This window comes from Protopterus annectens, chromosome 8.part0 (genome assembly GCF_019279795.1).
Source record: "Protopterus annectens isolate FY-2018-M chromosome 8.part0, PAN1.0, whole genome shotgun sequence".
NCBI lineage: Eukaryota > Metazoa > Chordata > Ceratodontiformes > Protopteridae > Protopterus > Protopterus annectens.
Window position 1 is genome coordinate 1,165,235,669 of NC_056741.1, and position 17,500 is coordinate 1,165,253,168.

At 41.1% G+C, this 17,500-nt stretch overlaps 1 protein-coding gene across 1 annotated transcript in view; it reads left to right on the forward strand.

The window, feature by feature from the left end:
• Positions 1-17,500, forward strand: part of WDR90 (WD repeat domain 90) — a 1,773,335-nt gene that overhangs the window by 640,576 nt on the left and 1,115,259 nt on the right. Inside the window, exon 15 of the mRNA XM_044079383.1 lies at positions 7,621-7,739. Coding sequence (XP_043935318.1) covers positions 7,621-7,739 — 119 coding nt within the window. The remainder of the gene's footprint in view (positions 1-7,620; positions 7,740-17,500) is intronic.

Here is a 17,500-nt window from a genome sequence, read left to right on the forward strand (position 1 = left end):
TAGAATCAAGGTTTCAGTGGTTTGCTCTCCAGAAAGCCTTACCAGTGCTTCTGAGGGATTGCCCAGCTGCTGCACTGTGAAGGCAGTCTGGGGGCACTTGTCTGTGTACCTGGAGGCTTGGATGTCCATCAGCAAAGATGTCTGGGTACAGTCACTTATCACCAGGGGCTACTTTATTCAATTTTCCCAGCTTCCAGCAATTGTATCAAAGAAGTTACTTAATGTGCCACCCCATCAGAGAAAAGATGCAGCATTAGAAATCCAAAAGCTGCTAATTAATAGTCATCTAAAATATCTCACCAATTTGGCAAGGATTTGGAACTTATTTGAGATTCTTTTTGGGACAAAGAAAAATGGGGAGCTCAGGCCAATCTTGGACCTAAGCTACTCAGACCTGTCACACACTCAATTTCTAATGGTCATGGTTCAGTCCACTCTTCTGCTGTTGTGGATGGACAATTACATGTGTGTGAAAGACCTTCAGGATGCATACTATCATGTCAGAATGGACAGATGGTGCCAGAGATTTCTTCACTTCCAGCTGGGAGTCAGTCATTCTCAGTTCAGAGCCCTGCCCTTTGGCCTCACCGCAGCCCCCTCCCCCCGGCTGTTCAAGTGGTTTGTAGCTCCCTTGAGACTGCTAGGATTCCGAGTGTTTCCCTCCCTTGATTAATGGCTCCTCACCGCCCCCACCAAGCATCTTTCAATTCATGCCAGAGATTACTTGCCCCACCTCTACTGCAATCTGGGCATCACGGTTAATTACAGCAAGTCACAACTTTTTCCCTACAGAAGTCCCAGAGTTCATAGATACACATTTAGACACTGTCTGCCAGATAGCAAGACTACCACAGCCAAGACTGTCCATTGTACAAAATCAAGCCTTGAAATTTCTGTCTGTTCAGTCACTCCCTGCCAGGTTGATTTTGCAACTCTTGGGATCCGTGCCTGATGCAGTTACTCTTGTCCCACTGGTGAGGTTTATGAGAGTACTTTAGTCAACTTTGGCAGTACAGTAGACAGTAAGGTGACCCTCCATGAATTTCCCCATCGGGATCACCAGTATTTGCAGGAAACATGTAACCTAGTGGATAATCACCAGAGGAGTGTCAGGAATGTCCCTTTGTTCTGCTGTTACCAAAGGCCACAATCACCATAGACGCTTCCCATCTGGGGTGAGGTGGGGGCCACTATTTAAGATAGACAGTTTCAAGGAACGTGGTTTCCTTCAGAAGCCATTAGCATTCTAGCGATGAGAGCAGTCCTCCTAGCACTGCAAGTATTCCAGGATGTTCTCCTTCTGGGGATAATTGCTATACAGATGGGCAACATTTCAGTGGTTTGGTACATCAACAAAAAGGGTTGAACTCGTTCTTACCCCTTGTATTAAGAAGCAATCGGAGTGTGACAGTGGGCAATCTCTTCAAACTGCTTTCTAATTACAACACACAGTGCGGGGAAGTACAATGTCTTAATGGACAAACTGCAACAGCCAACGTCCAAATCTCTCACAGAACAACAGCCATTTTTATTGGTTGGTTGTACTATATGTGTTGATTTTTGTTGGTTGTCATATGTGTTGATTTTTATTGGTTGGTTGTGTCATAAACTTTACATCATTATGGTATAAAAGGTGAATTTTAAAATGGATTCTATATAGTGATGAAGGGTGTTTCCCGAAAGCTTTATCTTAGCTTGTGAATAAATTAAGCATTTTTCTATCTGTTTTGTTGTTTTTTGCTTTAGCTTAATGGACAAACTGAGCAGATTTATTGTAGTACCTCACAAGTGGTCTCTTACTTCAGCAGTGGTGAAGCAGATATTTTGCCATTGGAGCCAACCATGCTGCAATCTATTTTTCTCTCCTCACAACTTCAAATGCAGCAGGTTATTTTGCCCTTATCCCTCCGGGTGTGGGGGGGGGGGGCAGCATGAATAGAGAAAGGCAACCGTCATCCCTCTGCACAAAGATGGGCCATCTACAGACCCTGGAAACTGCAGACCCATAAGTCTCACTAGTCATGTGTATAAAGTAGTCATGTGTATAAAGCCATGGTAAGAATTATCATGGAGATGATCAATAGAGATGTAGTAAATCTCCAGACACTGGACCCAACCCAGTGTGGTTTCAGCAAGGGCAGATCATGCCTACTCAATCTAGTGGACTTCTTTGAGAAGGTCACCAAAGCCATGGATGAGGGCAAAATCATTCACACTGCCTACATGGACCTCGTCAAGACATTTGACACAATACCTCACTCAGGCATTGTTGACAAACTCAAGAGGTTAGGTACAAACCCATATGTCCCGGAGAAAAAATTTGCTGCTCCGCAAAAAAAAAAAAAAAAAAAAAGGTTTAAACACAAAATGAAGTGGGGGGGGGGTCACCCCCACACCCCCCCAAAGTGGGGGGCTATGCCTGCATACCCCCCCTACTTAACTATACCAACTCTGAGATCGCACCATAGTGGAGGAAATGGCTAAGGCGGCCCACCGATGGTTTTCCCTGGGAAAAAAAATCAATGTTCCGTGACTTCGCTTTTTTTCTCCTTTCAATATTATTGATCGATGAAGAGTGTTCGCTGTTTTCATTGTCCAGTGACGTGATATAGACTCACACATAGATAGTAATCTAGCCTTTGACCATCATGTGTCTACAGTAGTGAGGAAATCATTCTATGTTGCACAACTTATAAACAAAGGTATGGTATCAAAGTCCAAGGAAGTCATTGTTCCACTGTATTTGGCATTCATCAGATCTGTCATTGAGTACAGTGCCCCCTTTGGTATGTACCTAACCAGGCATGTCCAACAACTGGAACGTCCACAGAGGTTCCTTACTAAAAGAATGCAGGGTGCAAGTAACATGTCCTGTCTAGCCCACCTCAAGTTCCTATCCCTGTATTCTGTGTCCTATAGCCTTTTGAGTGGAGATTTATGCCTGGCATACAGGAGGTTGTCAGACCCCCCACTGTGATGGACCCTCCTGCATATCCACCAAACAAGCAGTACCATAATTACCCATTCTAAACACTTAAACATTGCCTGTGATATAAATAGAACCTGCTGGAGATATAGGTATGTATCCCAGAGACTACCCCGTCTATGGAACAGGCTCCCCATCCGTGTGAAGTAGAGTTCTTCCCTAACCCAATTCAAGTGAAACTTGGACAGTTGGATGGGAAACCAGAAATTCATCCCTGGTTTGGCACCTATGTCTCTAATGAAAACAGGTAACCTGTAAATGGTTCATCTCCCAGGCCTATGCTTACAGTTTTCAAGGGTATCAGAACTTGTCAGATATTTGGGATGTATGGCTAGGCTTAAAAAGGCCCTTGTCATCATTAGCCTAGTAAACACCTATGAACCTATGACACCGAGAAACACCCTTCTCCACGATGGTCGTTCCCCCCGTCTCCTTTATTTATATCCATTGAGTCCCCTTATCCCAGTGTTCCTCCAGAAAGCATACCAATGAAAGAACAAGATAATTTTCATTGTCCCATTCTGGCCTCAACAGTTGTGGTTCCCTTTTCTTTGGCATCACTTTAATACACCTGCCATGATTTCTGGACCAGATTCCAGATCATTTGTCTCATCAGTTCATCCAGCCTCACCTAGACATTCAAGCCCTCAGGATCATGCATGGTTTCTATACTTCCAATGGTGGCTAATGCAGTCTAGGCTCTCTTCCCTGGTCCTTCACATTCTCACTTCTTCTCAAAAGACCGCAGCCAGAAAGATATGCAAGAGCAAATGAAAATTTTTTTTTTTTATTATTTGGGCTCATGAAAGATATTTGGACCCATTTTCAGCCCCCATACCTGTGGTTCTGCATTTCCTCACCTCATTTTTTCACAGTGGAGCCAGTTATTCCACCATCAAGAAGCAACTAGCAGCAATTTCAAACCTTCACACTGGAAAACATCACTTCTTCTTTGCCTCCCTCAAATTATGTAATGCCTTTCTTCAGGGTACCTTCCAACCTGGATCTCCTATTAAGGATCCCACTCCCCCTTGGGATCTTACTATGCTTGTACAGGCTTTGCCTCACTCCCACTTCGAACTGACAGCCAAAGTGGACGTAACATTCTTGTCATGGAAAACCATTTTTCTAGTTGCCATTGCTTCAGCTAGATGAATAAATGAACTCCAGGTTCTGTCTTCTCAACTACCATACCTGGCTTTTCATAAAGACAGTTTTATTATGAAGCAACTACTCGTTTTTGCCAAAGGTTGTTTCAGAAGCTGTACTTAACCAAAGTATTAATTTGCTGGTCTTTTTTCCCAGTTACAATAATGAGGAAACAGAGGTAATCCAGAAGGTTGGGGTCAAGTCTGGTATCCCACCAGTGACCCAGAAGGTAACAGCACTAACAAGAAACAGAGTGCAAAGGATTAGTCCAGATAAAAATCAGTTCATCTTGCAGATCTAGGAGACTCTCTTTAATACTCTCCCTGTGGGAGGAATAAAGATAACTTTGTTGAAGTTTCAGGTAGTTTATTCGGTTAGGTAGGTAGATGTATGAGTGTTCTCATAAATTAGAACAAAAACACTTCATATGCCCAGTAGCATTAAGCTTAGGCCTGATTATGTGTAGGAAGTTCAGTTTCTATATCCCAGCTCAAAGTAATCATTTCCTTAATTGCAGTAATTTGATTCCCCAACATTTCTGACAGAGTACCCTGTAGGTGGGTTGCATACTAATGTTTTAAACTTTGTGAGAGCTTAAGGAGGGACTGCAAATGTGATAGTTGAAATATTGTATGCTAATAATGCAGAGGCTAAGAATTTTTATGAGGTTGGTATGATGTAGGATAACTAGTCTTTAATGAGAGCAGAAGTTTGCTGTTCAAAACTTGATTGATGCGTGAACTTGATGATTTTATTTAGCAAAATCTGATGCCTGTCATGTAATACAGGATCTGCCAATTGTTTGGTAATCTGTATCCTGGAATTCTGATAAATATTCACTTTCCTATATCTTGCTTTGAGAGTTTGAAATGGTGACATTTATGTTCATTTGCTAAGAAACTTTTAAGATTGAACAAAATTCCATTTTGGAGAGTCTAGAAGGCACATTTATAATTAATATGGTACTCAAAGTATATTGTGTCAGAGGACATAGGGAACCTCCATGTGGCAATGATACTAAGCCTGTGGAATATGAGTCAGCCACTTCACAGTCAAAACTGTTTTGTCCTCCATTTTGCTAGCTTTCAGTTTCAGTACTTTGTAGCCAGAAATGTAGTTCCATGAGGTATGTTTCTAAGGTAGCACTTATTACTCTGCATGAAGGATTGACAGCCCTGATTATCATTTTGGCAGCATAGACCAAGGCTGAGATATAAGGAAGAGTAATCTTGAATGCATTAACAGTGAAATGTCAGGATGCATAGGACTGAACCTTGAAGCACATCAGGGTCAGTATGTTCTGAATCTGAGAGTTATTAGAAAGAGCATCTATTGAAGTAACTACTGATCCGTGTAATACTTGATGCAGTGATGATGTATCCTTTGCGTTCCAGTAGAATTTTGGGGTGTTCTTCTGAGTTAGATAATTTCAACAGATTGGCAAACTGTCCCGGGTAGCTTACCCTGATACATATGCTGTGGAGAATTGAGCTAGTAAAGCAGAGGGAGGTGGCAAAGCTTCTATTATTTATTTTTTGAAAACAGTGTTGCTGGTAATTTCAGGTTCAAAAGGTTTAGATTCGACAATGAAATGGCCCAGTAGAGTATATTTGACGAGAGGAAAAAGAATAAAATGGTTAAGTAAGAAGTAAGATGCAGTAGATTATAAACTTTGGACACTTTCCATAGGTCAAGGAAGATCCTGTTAGTGTCAGGTTGATAACACAAGCTGGATGAGTGCTGAAGATGTCACAGAGGTTTAGAAACATAGGTGTGAGGCCATCCCCCTACATTTATAGTGATAGAAAATCAAACTGTTGTCAGCACAACTGATATCAATAGTGATCTGTGTCATTTTTGAAGTTCTGTTTCACTCAGTGGCAGGGAAGTGCATATACTTCCGTGTCACTGAGTGAACCCGGGAAGGGAAGTATGCATGCTGAAATCATGGTGGCTTCTTAAGCAGTACTCTTTTGAGAGGCTTCATAGTAGAAGAAAAGGATTTTTAATTTTCAGGCCATTGCTGTTTTAATATGTAGTAGCTTGTATGTGTTCTTTTCCTTTACTGACGGCTTAATCCATATAATTTTTTTCAGCAATGTTAAATAACTATGTAGAGGAACAATGCCACTAATTTTAGAAGTTACTGAGCCCTTCTTTAAAAATAAAATTATGTGCTGTGCATCTTTTCATTCATCCCTGTGACCTGCCAATGATGGTAATGAGTATAAATGAAAATAAAAATGGAAGTAATACTGTGGTTCATTGTGATTCATAGGTTTGTACTAAGCTACCTGCCCTTGCGAGCCTAGCCAATTATCCCTTGTGAGACTCAAACCCTGCACCTTGTGCTTGTAAAGCAGGCACCTTAACCATTAGGCCACCCTCCCAACCTGATATACCAATTCTCCTAACCTTCATATGCCTCTTCTTATCCTATTCATATTATCCTTTGTGGAGAACTTCTTGTAGATATTTGTGTAATCTTCAAAGAGATATACTTTACAATCTTTTTATTCCATGTGTCCACTGATATACCCAATGAGATCCAGAAATGAACTTTGTGGTATATCCACCATTCATATCTTCCTTACCTTCACTGTGGTTTGTTTTTGTAATAACATTTGTGTAGCTACTTACCAGCAAATTTTTACCCAAGGTATTACCTTAAAAACTGACACTGTCAAGCTTTTATTTGAATCCTTTTTCATTAGACTACATAAAATGCCTTGGTGAAATCTAGGCATGTCATAGTTAGGGCTTCTTCAGTGCCTGTTCATTACTTTCATAACCTAGTCAGTTTGTATATTGTGACATTTCCACTCTGCCATGGATAAGGCTCCTACTGCCCATGATGTACAGTAAATATTTCCTTTATGAGTGAATCTACTGAACTTTCATTTCTGATGGCTGAAAATCTGGTGCTAGTGTTTTGATGCAGGCTCTATTAGCTAGTAATTAGTGTGATTCTAAGTTATTTAATTTGTTCCATCAGAGCTGGAAAGGAATGCACAGAGGAAACAGTATGGTCAATGCTAAAAAGCTAAACTGACAAGGCAATGTAAAATTAATTCACGCATCATGGGAAAGGGTACCTTCTTGATACAGCAGACTTTAAGCCAGTGGCATTGATGGATAAAGCCAAGCTAAGGTGACCTCGGTTCACTTTGCAGCTTGGGTGCTTGATGGAGCTGGAAGGACAATGAGCATGCTCATCTTGGGGGGGGGCTGTTGTATTGATTGTTGGTCATCAGTATATAAAAACACTAGACCTGGATTTTTGGTGTACTGGGTGGCATTCAAGTAATTGCCATTTAAGGCTTTCCTGTCTGAGTGGAGGTGTGCATCCTGTTGGGGGACATGTTCCAAATTATGTACCAGGATATAACCCGTATAGCTAAGGCTATTGCAACATTGGTCAATCAAACATCTACTGTTACTGTAAATTTACTTACACAACTATACTTTCTTTTATTCACTTTCAGATGGTAGTCGTGTGGAATACATCAGAAGTGAAACGTTCAGGAGAGGTGATGGTGATGGCTAAAGCACACACTGATGTAGACATCCAGGTCTTGAAGATTGCCTTCTTTGATGACACCAGGTCAGTTTTCATCTAATAGGACAGATTCTGTTTTTAATGTTTATGTAAAATGCTGTTTGAAATATGAGTGCTTGTTGTACTTCTGAAGGGATAGGCCAGTCACCTCAAAATGCATTTCCATCACTTCCATATTATTTTGTGAGTATTCTTTTGGGAGGTGGTCAACAAAACAAAAATGATCAGCTTTTAGGATATCCTTTCTTTTGAAGACAAATGAACTGTACTTTTCGGACATGCGTCAGCCGTGTAGATTATGATAGTTATTGACTAAATGAATAGATGGGAGACACAATTTAATTTGTATTATGTTTGTCAAGCCTTTTGGTTTTCGATACCTTAGTTTATTGTCTCTCTACACAAATTATTTGACTTGCATATATCCATTTTGTTAGGCTATGTGTGTGTGAAATTTTAAGCAACCTGTTGCAAGGGCTAAACAGAAGTATTGGAAGCAGCAGCTGCAGTCACCAGTTGCAATACATTGCAGTACAGTGCTTGGACAGCTCTAGGAAGCTGTTTGTTAAATGGGGACGTAAACAAAGCCAGATACACTGTTTCATAGGTTCATAGATCTAGGCTAGATGCCCTCATGGGCCATTTTAAGCCTAGCTAATTACCCTCATTTGTGAATCAAACTCTGTATTTTGCATATGTAAGGTCAACACCTTAACCATTATGCCACCCCCCCACGCCACTGCACAACTACAGAAATATACAGTATTTTTGTAGAAATTAAACATAGCATTTTTAGGCATTGTTTTGCTAAAGTAGTTTTACTGCATCAGACTCCTGTACAATATTGTAGTAGTAAAATACAAAGAAGCAAAATGTATATGCCCATTGTACTGTACAGTACTTAAGAAAATGGAAATACTAAGGCATAAAGAAATAAAACCAAATGGTAAGTCATTCCAAGATTTCAGAATTATATACAAGAAAATTTGCAAATTAAGAAGAAGTCACTGCAAAATGCAAATTTGCACATGTGTCCATTGTACAACAAAAGTAGAGTATGCAAGTGGGAGGTAGGAAATAATACAAAGGGGTAAGAAACAGACATATTTCAATACTGCCTTTTATTTAAGGCGAGCAACATAAGGAGTCTGAATTTTGGAGTTGTGATATGAGTTGAGAGATAGGGCATCTTAGCTTTAGGAACTCGTTGAAAGAAGGCAGTGTCTAGGCAAACTAGGCAGCTGGCAAGTCCATCTAACACTACGGCTCCCTGATGAACTTTATGAATAGGTGGAGAGTTTCATGAATAGTTTGGGGGCAAGCTGAGGAGGTGTTTGTTATATCATTATTTTAAAAATGAATGTCAGCTGTGTGTGTGTGTGTGTGTGTGTGTGTGTGTGTGTGTGTGTGTGTGTGTGTGTGTGCGCGTGAGTGTGCGCGCACGTGTGCGTGTGTGTGAGTGTGCGTGTGTGTGTTTTTGTAGATACCTAGATCTATGGGATGGTTTATTTAATTAAAGGGAAAAAAGGCAGTATGCATGATTGAAAATCAGCTAATCACACATGCTGACTTTTTTTTTTCAGTGAGAGATTGAGGTATAACAGGAGTTGGGGAATCTGCCCTTTCTCTGCTGTACTGCGATCACAGAGCTGGTATATATAATTAGCAAGTCTGGTGTGGGGGTCTTACCCCCGTCACAAAAAAAGTATAAATAATAATAAAAAATATAACTGTATACATGTGTGTATATTACTATATACCAGATAAACCCAATGTCACACAATAATGTGGAAAATGCCCTTGTCAACAGCAACTATACATGCGCAGAGAAATAGTCTCAAGGCATGCAAAGTTTCACAAACAAACAACAAAAAAGAAAAATGTAATTTTGCACCCACCCCAATATTAACTTTCAGATCGCACAAACACTGGGTAAGGGCATATTCTGTAATCTCTTGAATTGTTCAGTTTTGGATACCGGTCAGCCAGCTCCTTAGTCAGTCATAAACGGTTGACTAAACAGCTGTCGACCAAACACACAGTTGGCCATTAGGACAAAACCCTTATATGTGTGTGTATATATATAGATATATATATATATATATATATATATATATATATATATATATATATATATATATATATATATATATATATATATATATATATATATATATATATATATATATATGTATATATATATATATATATATATATATATATATATATATATATATATATGTATATATATATATATATATATGTATATATATATATATATATATATATATATATATATATATATATATATATATATATATATATATATATATATATGTATATATGTATAGATATAAAGATATAAATATAGATTAGATATAGATGTATAGATTAGATGTATATATATATATATATGTATATATATATATATGTGTGTGTGTGTAACAAAAAAAAATACACTTTATTCAGCTGCTGTTACTGCAACTGTTTTCTACTTACTTTTTTACCTTATTTTGCTGTTCTGTGTGCTCTTAAGTGTTTAAGTACTCTTATTCTTTATTTATTGCTGCTTGTTAGTAGCCTGATTAAATTTATCTGCTATTCTAAGCATCTTAGTTTTGGTTTTAGCACTTATGCTTCAGGCTAGTTATTTTACAGGTAAGGTTTTTGTGGTCTACATTCTTGTGGACAAACTCTTATCTAAACCCGCTTTCCATTAGTCCTCCAGGTATTCAGAACACTATGTCTGGACAATTCCCACCTGCCTGGCTGACATGGGCATACTGAGACAGTGTAGCAGCTGCCTCATGTTCACAGACATTACTCTTCTCCTAGCACATAATTCTTCTACTTGCAAGAAATGCGTCTACATTAGTAACGTGGAATCCATGCTGTCTTGTGCCACAGTCAGTACTCCTGACAAAGAGGAGATTGTCGGTGCAAATGCCACACCACCCACATCACATAGCCAAGGACAATACACACCCACCTATGTAGTGATCCTCAATAAAAACCTACCTAAACAGCAGAGACCCCCAAAACACACTCACAAACATTCCATACACACACAATACCACACATATCACACACCGTAGAGAACACACCAGTGTCTCACAGACACACAGCCCATTAGGCATAACAATAAACCAATGTAGCTCATAAGACATAACAATAAGCCAAACATACTAGTCATTGGTGACTCAGTAGTGCAACATACTGATGTCCCCCTCACCAGGCTTGACAAGGAAAAGGTCACAGTCAGTTGTCAGTCAGGTGCCAAATTCGCCACATCACACACGCACTTAAGTCTCTCCACAACAAGTAGAAGTATGATTCTGTGATTGTCCATGTTGGGGTGAATGATTTGAGATCTACCTCTGTGGACAATATGAAGAGAGACATGATTGAGCTCTTAAAGTATGTGTCCCAGGCAGATATGACCCTAGCCCTAAGCAGCATCCTACCTTCACCAAGAATGATACCACAGTACCAACGAAAAATAATTGACTTCAACAATTGGCTTAGTTTCTGGTGTCTTTCGAAGGGAATCCATTATCTATCTGCCTGGAATGACATAGTTGACCAGCCTTGATGCTTTGTCAGAGATCGCCTCCACCTGTCACCCTTGGAATTCCTGATCCTGGACAAGGTTCTTGCCTCACCCATTGTGCCTTTTTTAGGCTATGTCCCACAGACAAATTTTCCAACATAAAAGATCTGTCAAAAAGCAAACTGGAGATCATGCTGCTTAACACTAGGACCTTAACCTGGAAATGCACTCACTGGAGGCTGTCCTCACACTGTAAGATGCCGATGTCTGTGCAGTCACTGAAACTCCGTTCAGGGATGAGTATAGCACCCTTGCCTTGCCAGGCTATACCTCATTCCACACTTTCTGACCCCAAAATGAGGTCGGAAAGACTAAGGGTGGTGGAGACTCTGTCTTCAGTAAGGACATGCACACCTCCAGACTGGTTTGCCAGCATGATGCACTGGAATTACTCCAGGTGCAACTGACAGTTAACAAGACACCCATCCAAGTTATAGCCAGCTATAAGACCCCCTTCCATGACTCAGGACACCCACTCCTCCTACGTGAACCTACTTGACTCTATCACTAACACCCTGATCCTTGGTGACTTCGACTAACCCACCGTAGACCGTGTGAACTATTCCTGCACTAATGGCACTCACCCAACGATTCCTTGACTTCAATTCTAATGCAGTAGACCAGCTCGTCTCATTCCCCACAAGGGGAGATAACATTCTGGATATTTTTCTCACCAACATGGGTGACAGCTGCATAGTATGTTTTTCCCTTGTGAGATCAGTTCATCAATCTGTCTCATTCGAAGTTTCTGTGCCACCCAACCCCCCCAGCCATAACCAGGCTATAAAACCTTCTGAAAAGCTGACTACAACCTTCTAAGGGAGGGTATCAGTAGCTGCACACCACCACCACCCTCAGAGGATGCAGACAACTATGTTGAACAGTATGCCAGTGCAGTATACAAGCACCTGTACAACTGCATCGACTCAGCCATAACCAACGGAACTAAAACCTGCTCCTAAAGGAAACACAAACCTGTCTGGTGGTCATGAGGTAGAGACTCCACCACCCTTAGTCTTTCTGACCTCATTTTGGGGTCGGAAAGTGTGGAATGAGGTATAGCCTGGTAAGGCAGGCAGGTTGATGAAGTCAACCTAGTTACCTATGAACATCCTCTATCAATAGGCTTTACAACAAAAGGAAGATGCTGTTGTCCAAGGTTAAAAAGGAACAAGTTTGAAATTGGAAAAACTCCCTCCTCCGCCTCAACAAGCAAATTAGATCACTAGTGAAAACCGCCAAAGCCAGTTATGAATTGAAACTAGCCTCTGAAAAAAAGGGAAACCACAAAGCTGTCTTCAGTTATGTCAGGAATCTCTATGGCAAAGCCCATGTTTCTTCCAAATTAATACTTAGCAGTACCACTTACACTGATTTTTTGACTTAGCCAATCTACTAGCTGATAGGTTCAGCGCAAACATCACCTCCCCTATCCCCCCAAAGGCACATTTGACATCCCTGATACTTGTCCCCGCATCTCGTATCTCCATAGATCAAGTGTTAAAGACCCTTTCCAAGGCAAAGAACACAGCTTCCATGGAACCTGATATTATTCCAGGCTGTATTCTGCACAATCTCCAGCAAGAACTAGCTTTGCCATTGAGTAACCCTATTCAACCACAGCTTAATTACAAGCTTCATTCCAGCAGAGTGGAGAACTGTCATTGTCATCGCCTTGCACAAAGGTGGTGTCACTACTGACCCAGGAAACTATCACCTCATTAGCTTGACAAGTCTGATATGTAAAGCCATGGAGAGCATTATGGATCTCATAAACAAGGACATAGGCAATCTCCAAGCACTTGACCCCACCCAGTTCGGATTCGTCAGGGGCAGATCTTACCTGTTGAACTTGTTTGACTTCTTTGAGACCGTCACCAAGGCCCCTGGATGAGGGAAAGTTAGTACATACAGCTTACCTTGACTTGGCCAAGGCCTTTGACACAATACCACACTCTGGCATCATTGAAAAGCTAACACAACTTGGTGTAAATCCCTATCTCGTCAGATGGGTGGCCAACTGGTTCACTGATAGGACCCACAAGGTCAAAATAGGCGCCACCACCCCTGACAGCAGACCTGTCACTAGTGGTGTTTCCCAGGGATCTCTCCTTGGACTCCTACTGTTTGGCATCTACTTCTTAGAGGTCTAGGCAAAGACAAAAGGCCTGTGGCTGACCAAGTTTGTGGATGACTGTAAGCTGGATGTTGTCATTGACTCCCCAGATGATGTTAACATACTGCGGGAGAGTCTCACAGCAACAAATGACTGGTGTCAAAGTCATGGCCTTAAGTTAAATTCAAAAAATGCATTATCATACCAATTGGCGTAAACATGGCCCCTACTGATTACCACATTAACGGCAATCCCCGAAGCACACAACCTGTGGTGAGAGACAACAGTCTCACATATGAACATCATGTAGCAGCATTGGTCAGAAAAGCCTTTAACGTGGTTCATCTCATAAGTAAAGGGTTTGCATCCAGAAATGGGTAGGTTATTAACTGTCTGTACTCCTCCCTCATTAGGCCAATAATTGAGTATAACATTCTGTTTGATATGTACCTCTGCAAACACCTGCACCAACTGGAAAGGCCACAGAAATATCTCACAAAGAGAATCCATGGCCTCCAAAACCTGCCCTATGTGGACAGGCTCAATTCACTGTCTTTCTACTTGGTATCATACAGATTGCTCAGAGGTGATCTGGGTCTTGCCTACAAGCCAATATTGGACCCTGCCCTACTAGAGCTGCTCCATATCCATATGTCTTAACTCCTTGCACATACCCGCTCAAAAGGCCAAAATCTAATATGCAACATCAAAAAAAACTTGCTGTAGAGACAGGTTTGTCTTCCAGGCTGTCCTGTCTCTGGAATAGATGTCCCATACATGTCAAACAGAGTACCTTGCTGGCCCTGTTCAAGTGCAACCTTGATGAGTGGATGGGAAACCACAGATTTGTCCCAGGGGTTCCACCTTTTTCCCCTCATTGACAGAGGTAATGGGTGTTGACTGAGGTTTCTTTTTTGGTGATAAACTCTTGGCTAGGCTTGTAAGGGCCCCAGGGCCATTAGCCTAGTAACCTCCTATGATCCTATATGTATAGGGGTGTGTGTGTGTGTGTGTGTGCGCGCGCGCATGTGTGTATGTGTGTGTGTGCGCGTGTATATGCGTGTGCCTGTGCGCGTGCGTGAAAAAAGATATATATATATATATATATATATATATATATATATATATATATATATATATATATATATACACACACACACACACGTGTCTCTCTCTCTCTCTCTGTATACATACATACATATATATATATATATATATATATATATATATATACAGATACATATTTACACCCACACATCATTATAGTAATTAGCCTCCTTTTCTCCATTTCCTCTATGTGGTTGAGGTGTTGCATCAGTTGTAGTCATCTCTCTCGCTCTCTCTTGATTGGTTGCCTCTGCTGTCTTCTTCAGTAGTCATTCCTTGACTGTTGCAATTCGTTTCTCACATATTCCATCCATCCATCTCTTTGGACACCCTTGTTTTCTCTTGCCTTCTTCCTGTCTATCCCATGTCTTCTTCACCAGATTGCTTTCTGCTTTCCTGCACATGGACCCAAACTACCATAATCTGTTTTATTTGACCTTTTCAGCAGTTGGAGCTACTTGGACGTCTGCTCTGATGTCCTGATTTGTTCACTTTTCCTACAGTATGAAGCCTACCATGTGTTTCAGGCACTTCATCTCCATCTCTTCTAGCTTCCTCAACTGCTCGTTTTTCACTGTCCAGGTTTCTGTATCCTGCATTAATACTGGTCACACCACTGTTTCATACGCCTTACTTTTCAACTTCTTTGGCACTCTTCTGAAACACACTGCCCCTTACACATTGTGCCAGGTGGCTGCAGTCACTCTGGTTCTAGCTTTGACATCTGCGTTTAGACTTCCCTTCTCCTCAACCAACTGTCACAGATAGTGGAACAGGTTAACTGTTTCAAGTATCTTCCCTTTTATCTCTGTATTCAGGTTCTTCTGATTTTCTGCCATTTGCTGCCATTACAACTGTCTTACCTGTACTCAGTTTCATCCCATGTACCTTCAGTTCCATTCCACCCTCATGTGCTCAAATTCTTTTTGAGTCTGCTTGTAATACCACTTTGTCTGTATACAGTAACTTTTATCTGTTCCATCTGACCTGTTTCCTAATGTAGTCCAGCACCAGTTTGAACAGCAGTAGGCTTAGAACTGAACCATGATACAAACCTACTCCCACTGGGAAACCCCTCTGCAAGTCTGAACACTGTTACTTATGTTATTGGGGGGGTCCTTGGGCATGCACTAATTCTACCAGTGTTTCCAGGACTTTGGACCATTGCAGGACTGTCCAAATCAGCATTCTTGGCATCTTGCCATATGCTTTCTCAAGTCTAGGTATGTCCAGTTGGTTTCTTTTTACTCATCTTTAGCTTCGTTTCAACTGTCTGACTGCAAACACTGTGTCAGTTGTGCTGCATCCTGATCTGAATCTGAACTGCTCAACTGTCATCTTATTTTCTACAACTCTGCATATTCATGTATCAGTCACCCTCACCAGAACTTTCATGCAGTGTGACTAGAGTTTGATACCTTTACACTGCCCACAGTTGTGAATGTGTCATTTGTTCTTGTACAGTGGCACTATAATACTTATTTCTCCAATCATCTGGGATACTCATTTCTTTTCATACTGTTATGAACCCTCAGGAATCATGTCTCCCCTAAATTGCCAAACATTTTAATCCTATGTGCCATGACCTCATCTGAGTCTGCCGCTTTCCCTGACTTAATTTTCCTAACTTCTGTTCTTACTACTTCTAATGTGGGCCCCTCTTTTTCTTTTTTTTGTACCCTGTGTCTGGGACAATACAGCTTCTGTGGGGTTTTCTTCACACACACGCTGCTAGAAGTACTCCTTTTATCTGTTTTAATGTCCTGTGGACTGATGAGCAGGTTGTTGGTGGCATCCCTAATGAAATGTGTCTCATGGCCATCTTTATCTTTCTGTTTCTGCCTTGCAACATGTTTTAGTGCTCTCTGGTGAATCACTTTTCTGAAGCTGGTAGAGTATCTCTCCTGATGTGTTCTTTGCTATTGCAACTGCTCAGGGAGCCACTTTGTTAGCCAACCGACATTCCTTCTTAGCCTGGCCTCTTTTCTGTCTCCCAGTTTTTCCTGCACTCGTCCTTTCTTTTGATGACTTGCTGGATGCCTACATTCCATAATCAGCTTTCCTTATGTACCATACCTAGCTCGGCTGTATATCTGTTCTCTAGGCCTGTTACATGCTGGTTTGAGGCACTGCCAGTCTTCTTCACATCCACCTATTTCCTTGTCTTCCTAAGGTACTAGAGCCCAGAGCATTTCCTTGAACTCTTGTGCTTTCTCTCTCACTGTCTGTCTCTGTCTAGTCAATTTCTTGGTCTTCAGCCTAGTCTCTGTTGATCTTAAGATCCTTCTCTAACCACTGCTCACAACTGTTTGTGGCAGCCAGTAAGGTTTATGCTGTGGGCTGTCTGTTTTACTGGGGATGACTTTACAATCTCTGTTTCTAACCCAGTGACCTTCCCTTAATAGGAACCTGTCTGCAAGAATTGCACATTTGCTGGTCTTGTATGTAATCTTGTGACTGCCTGTCTTGCTTAACCAGACAGAAGTCTAGAATGGCATTGTCTTTATTTCTGCTTTTCAACCCATGTGGACCCAGACAGCCCTCCTGTCTTCCTGTGAATATTGATATGTATGTTACATCCCCCGTTATCAACACCAACTCATGTTGTCTTGCTTTATCTAGCAAGTCCCTGCAGCTGTTGCCTGAATGTACTCTTTTCTTTGCTGTTACAACCCTACTTTGGGGCATACAGTGTTATTATGAATGCTGCCCTATTTTTACTCTGGAATCTGTTTGCCATGAGTCAGAGTTTGTCATTAATACTGATGATGTCCCTTACTTCTGAAGCTTCTCCCTCACCACAATTCCCAAACTATTTCTAGTCTGTCCTCCTGAGTAGTAAACTCTGGATCCCAAGCCAAGAGGCTTTGCTGCATTGCTCTTCCATTTTGTTTCCTGGATACAGAGGATGTCCAGCCTCCTCCTTACCATCACGTCATTTAATTCCACGTTGTATCTTACCATTGAATCTAT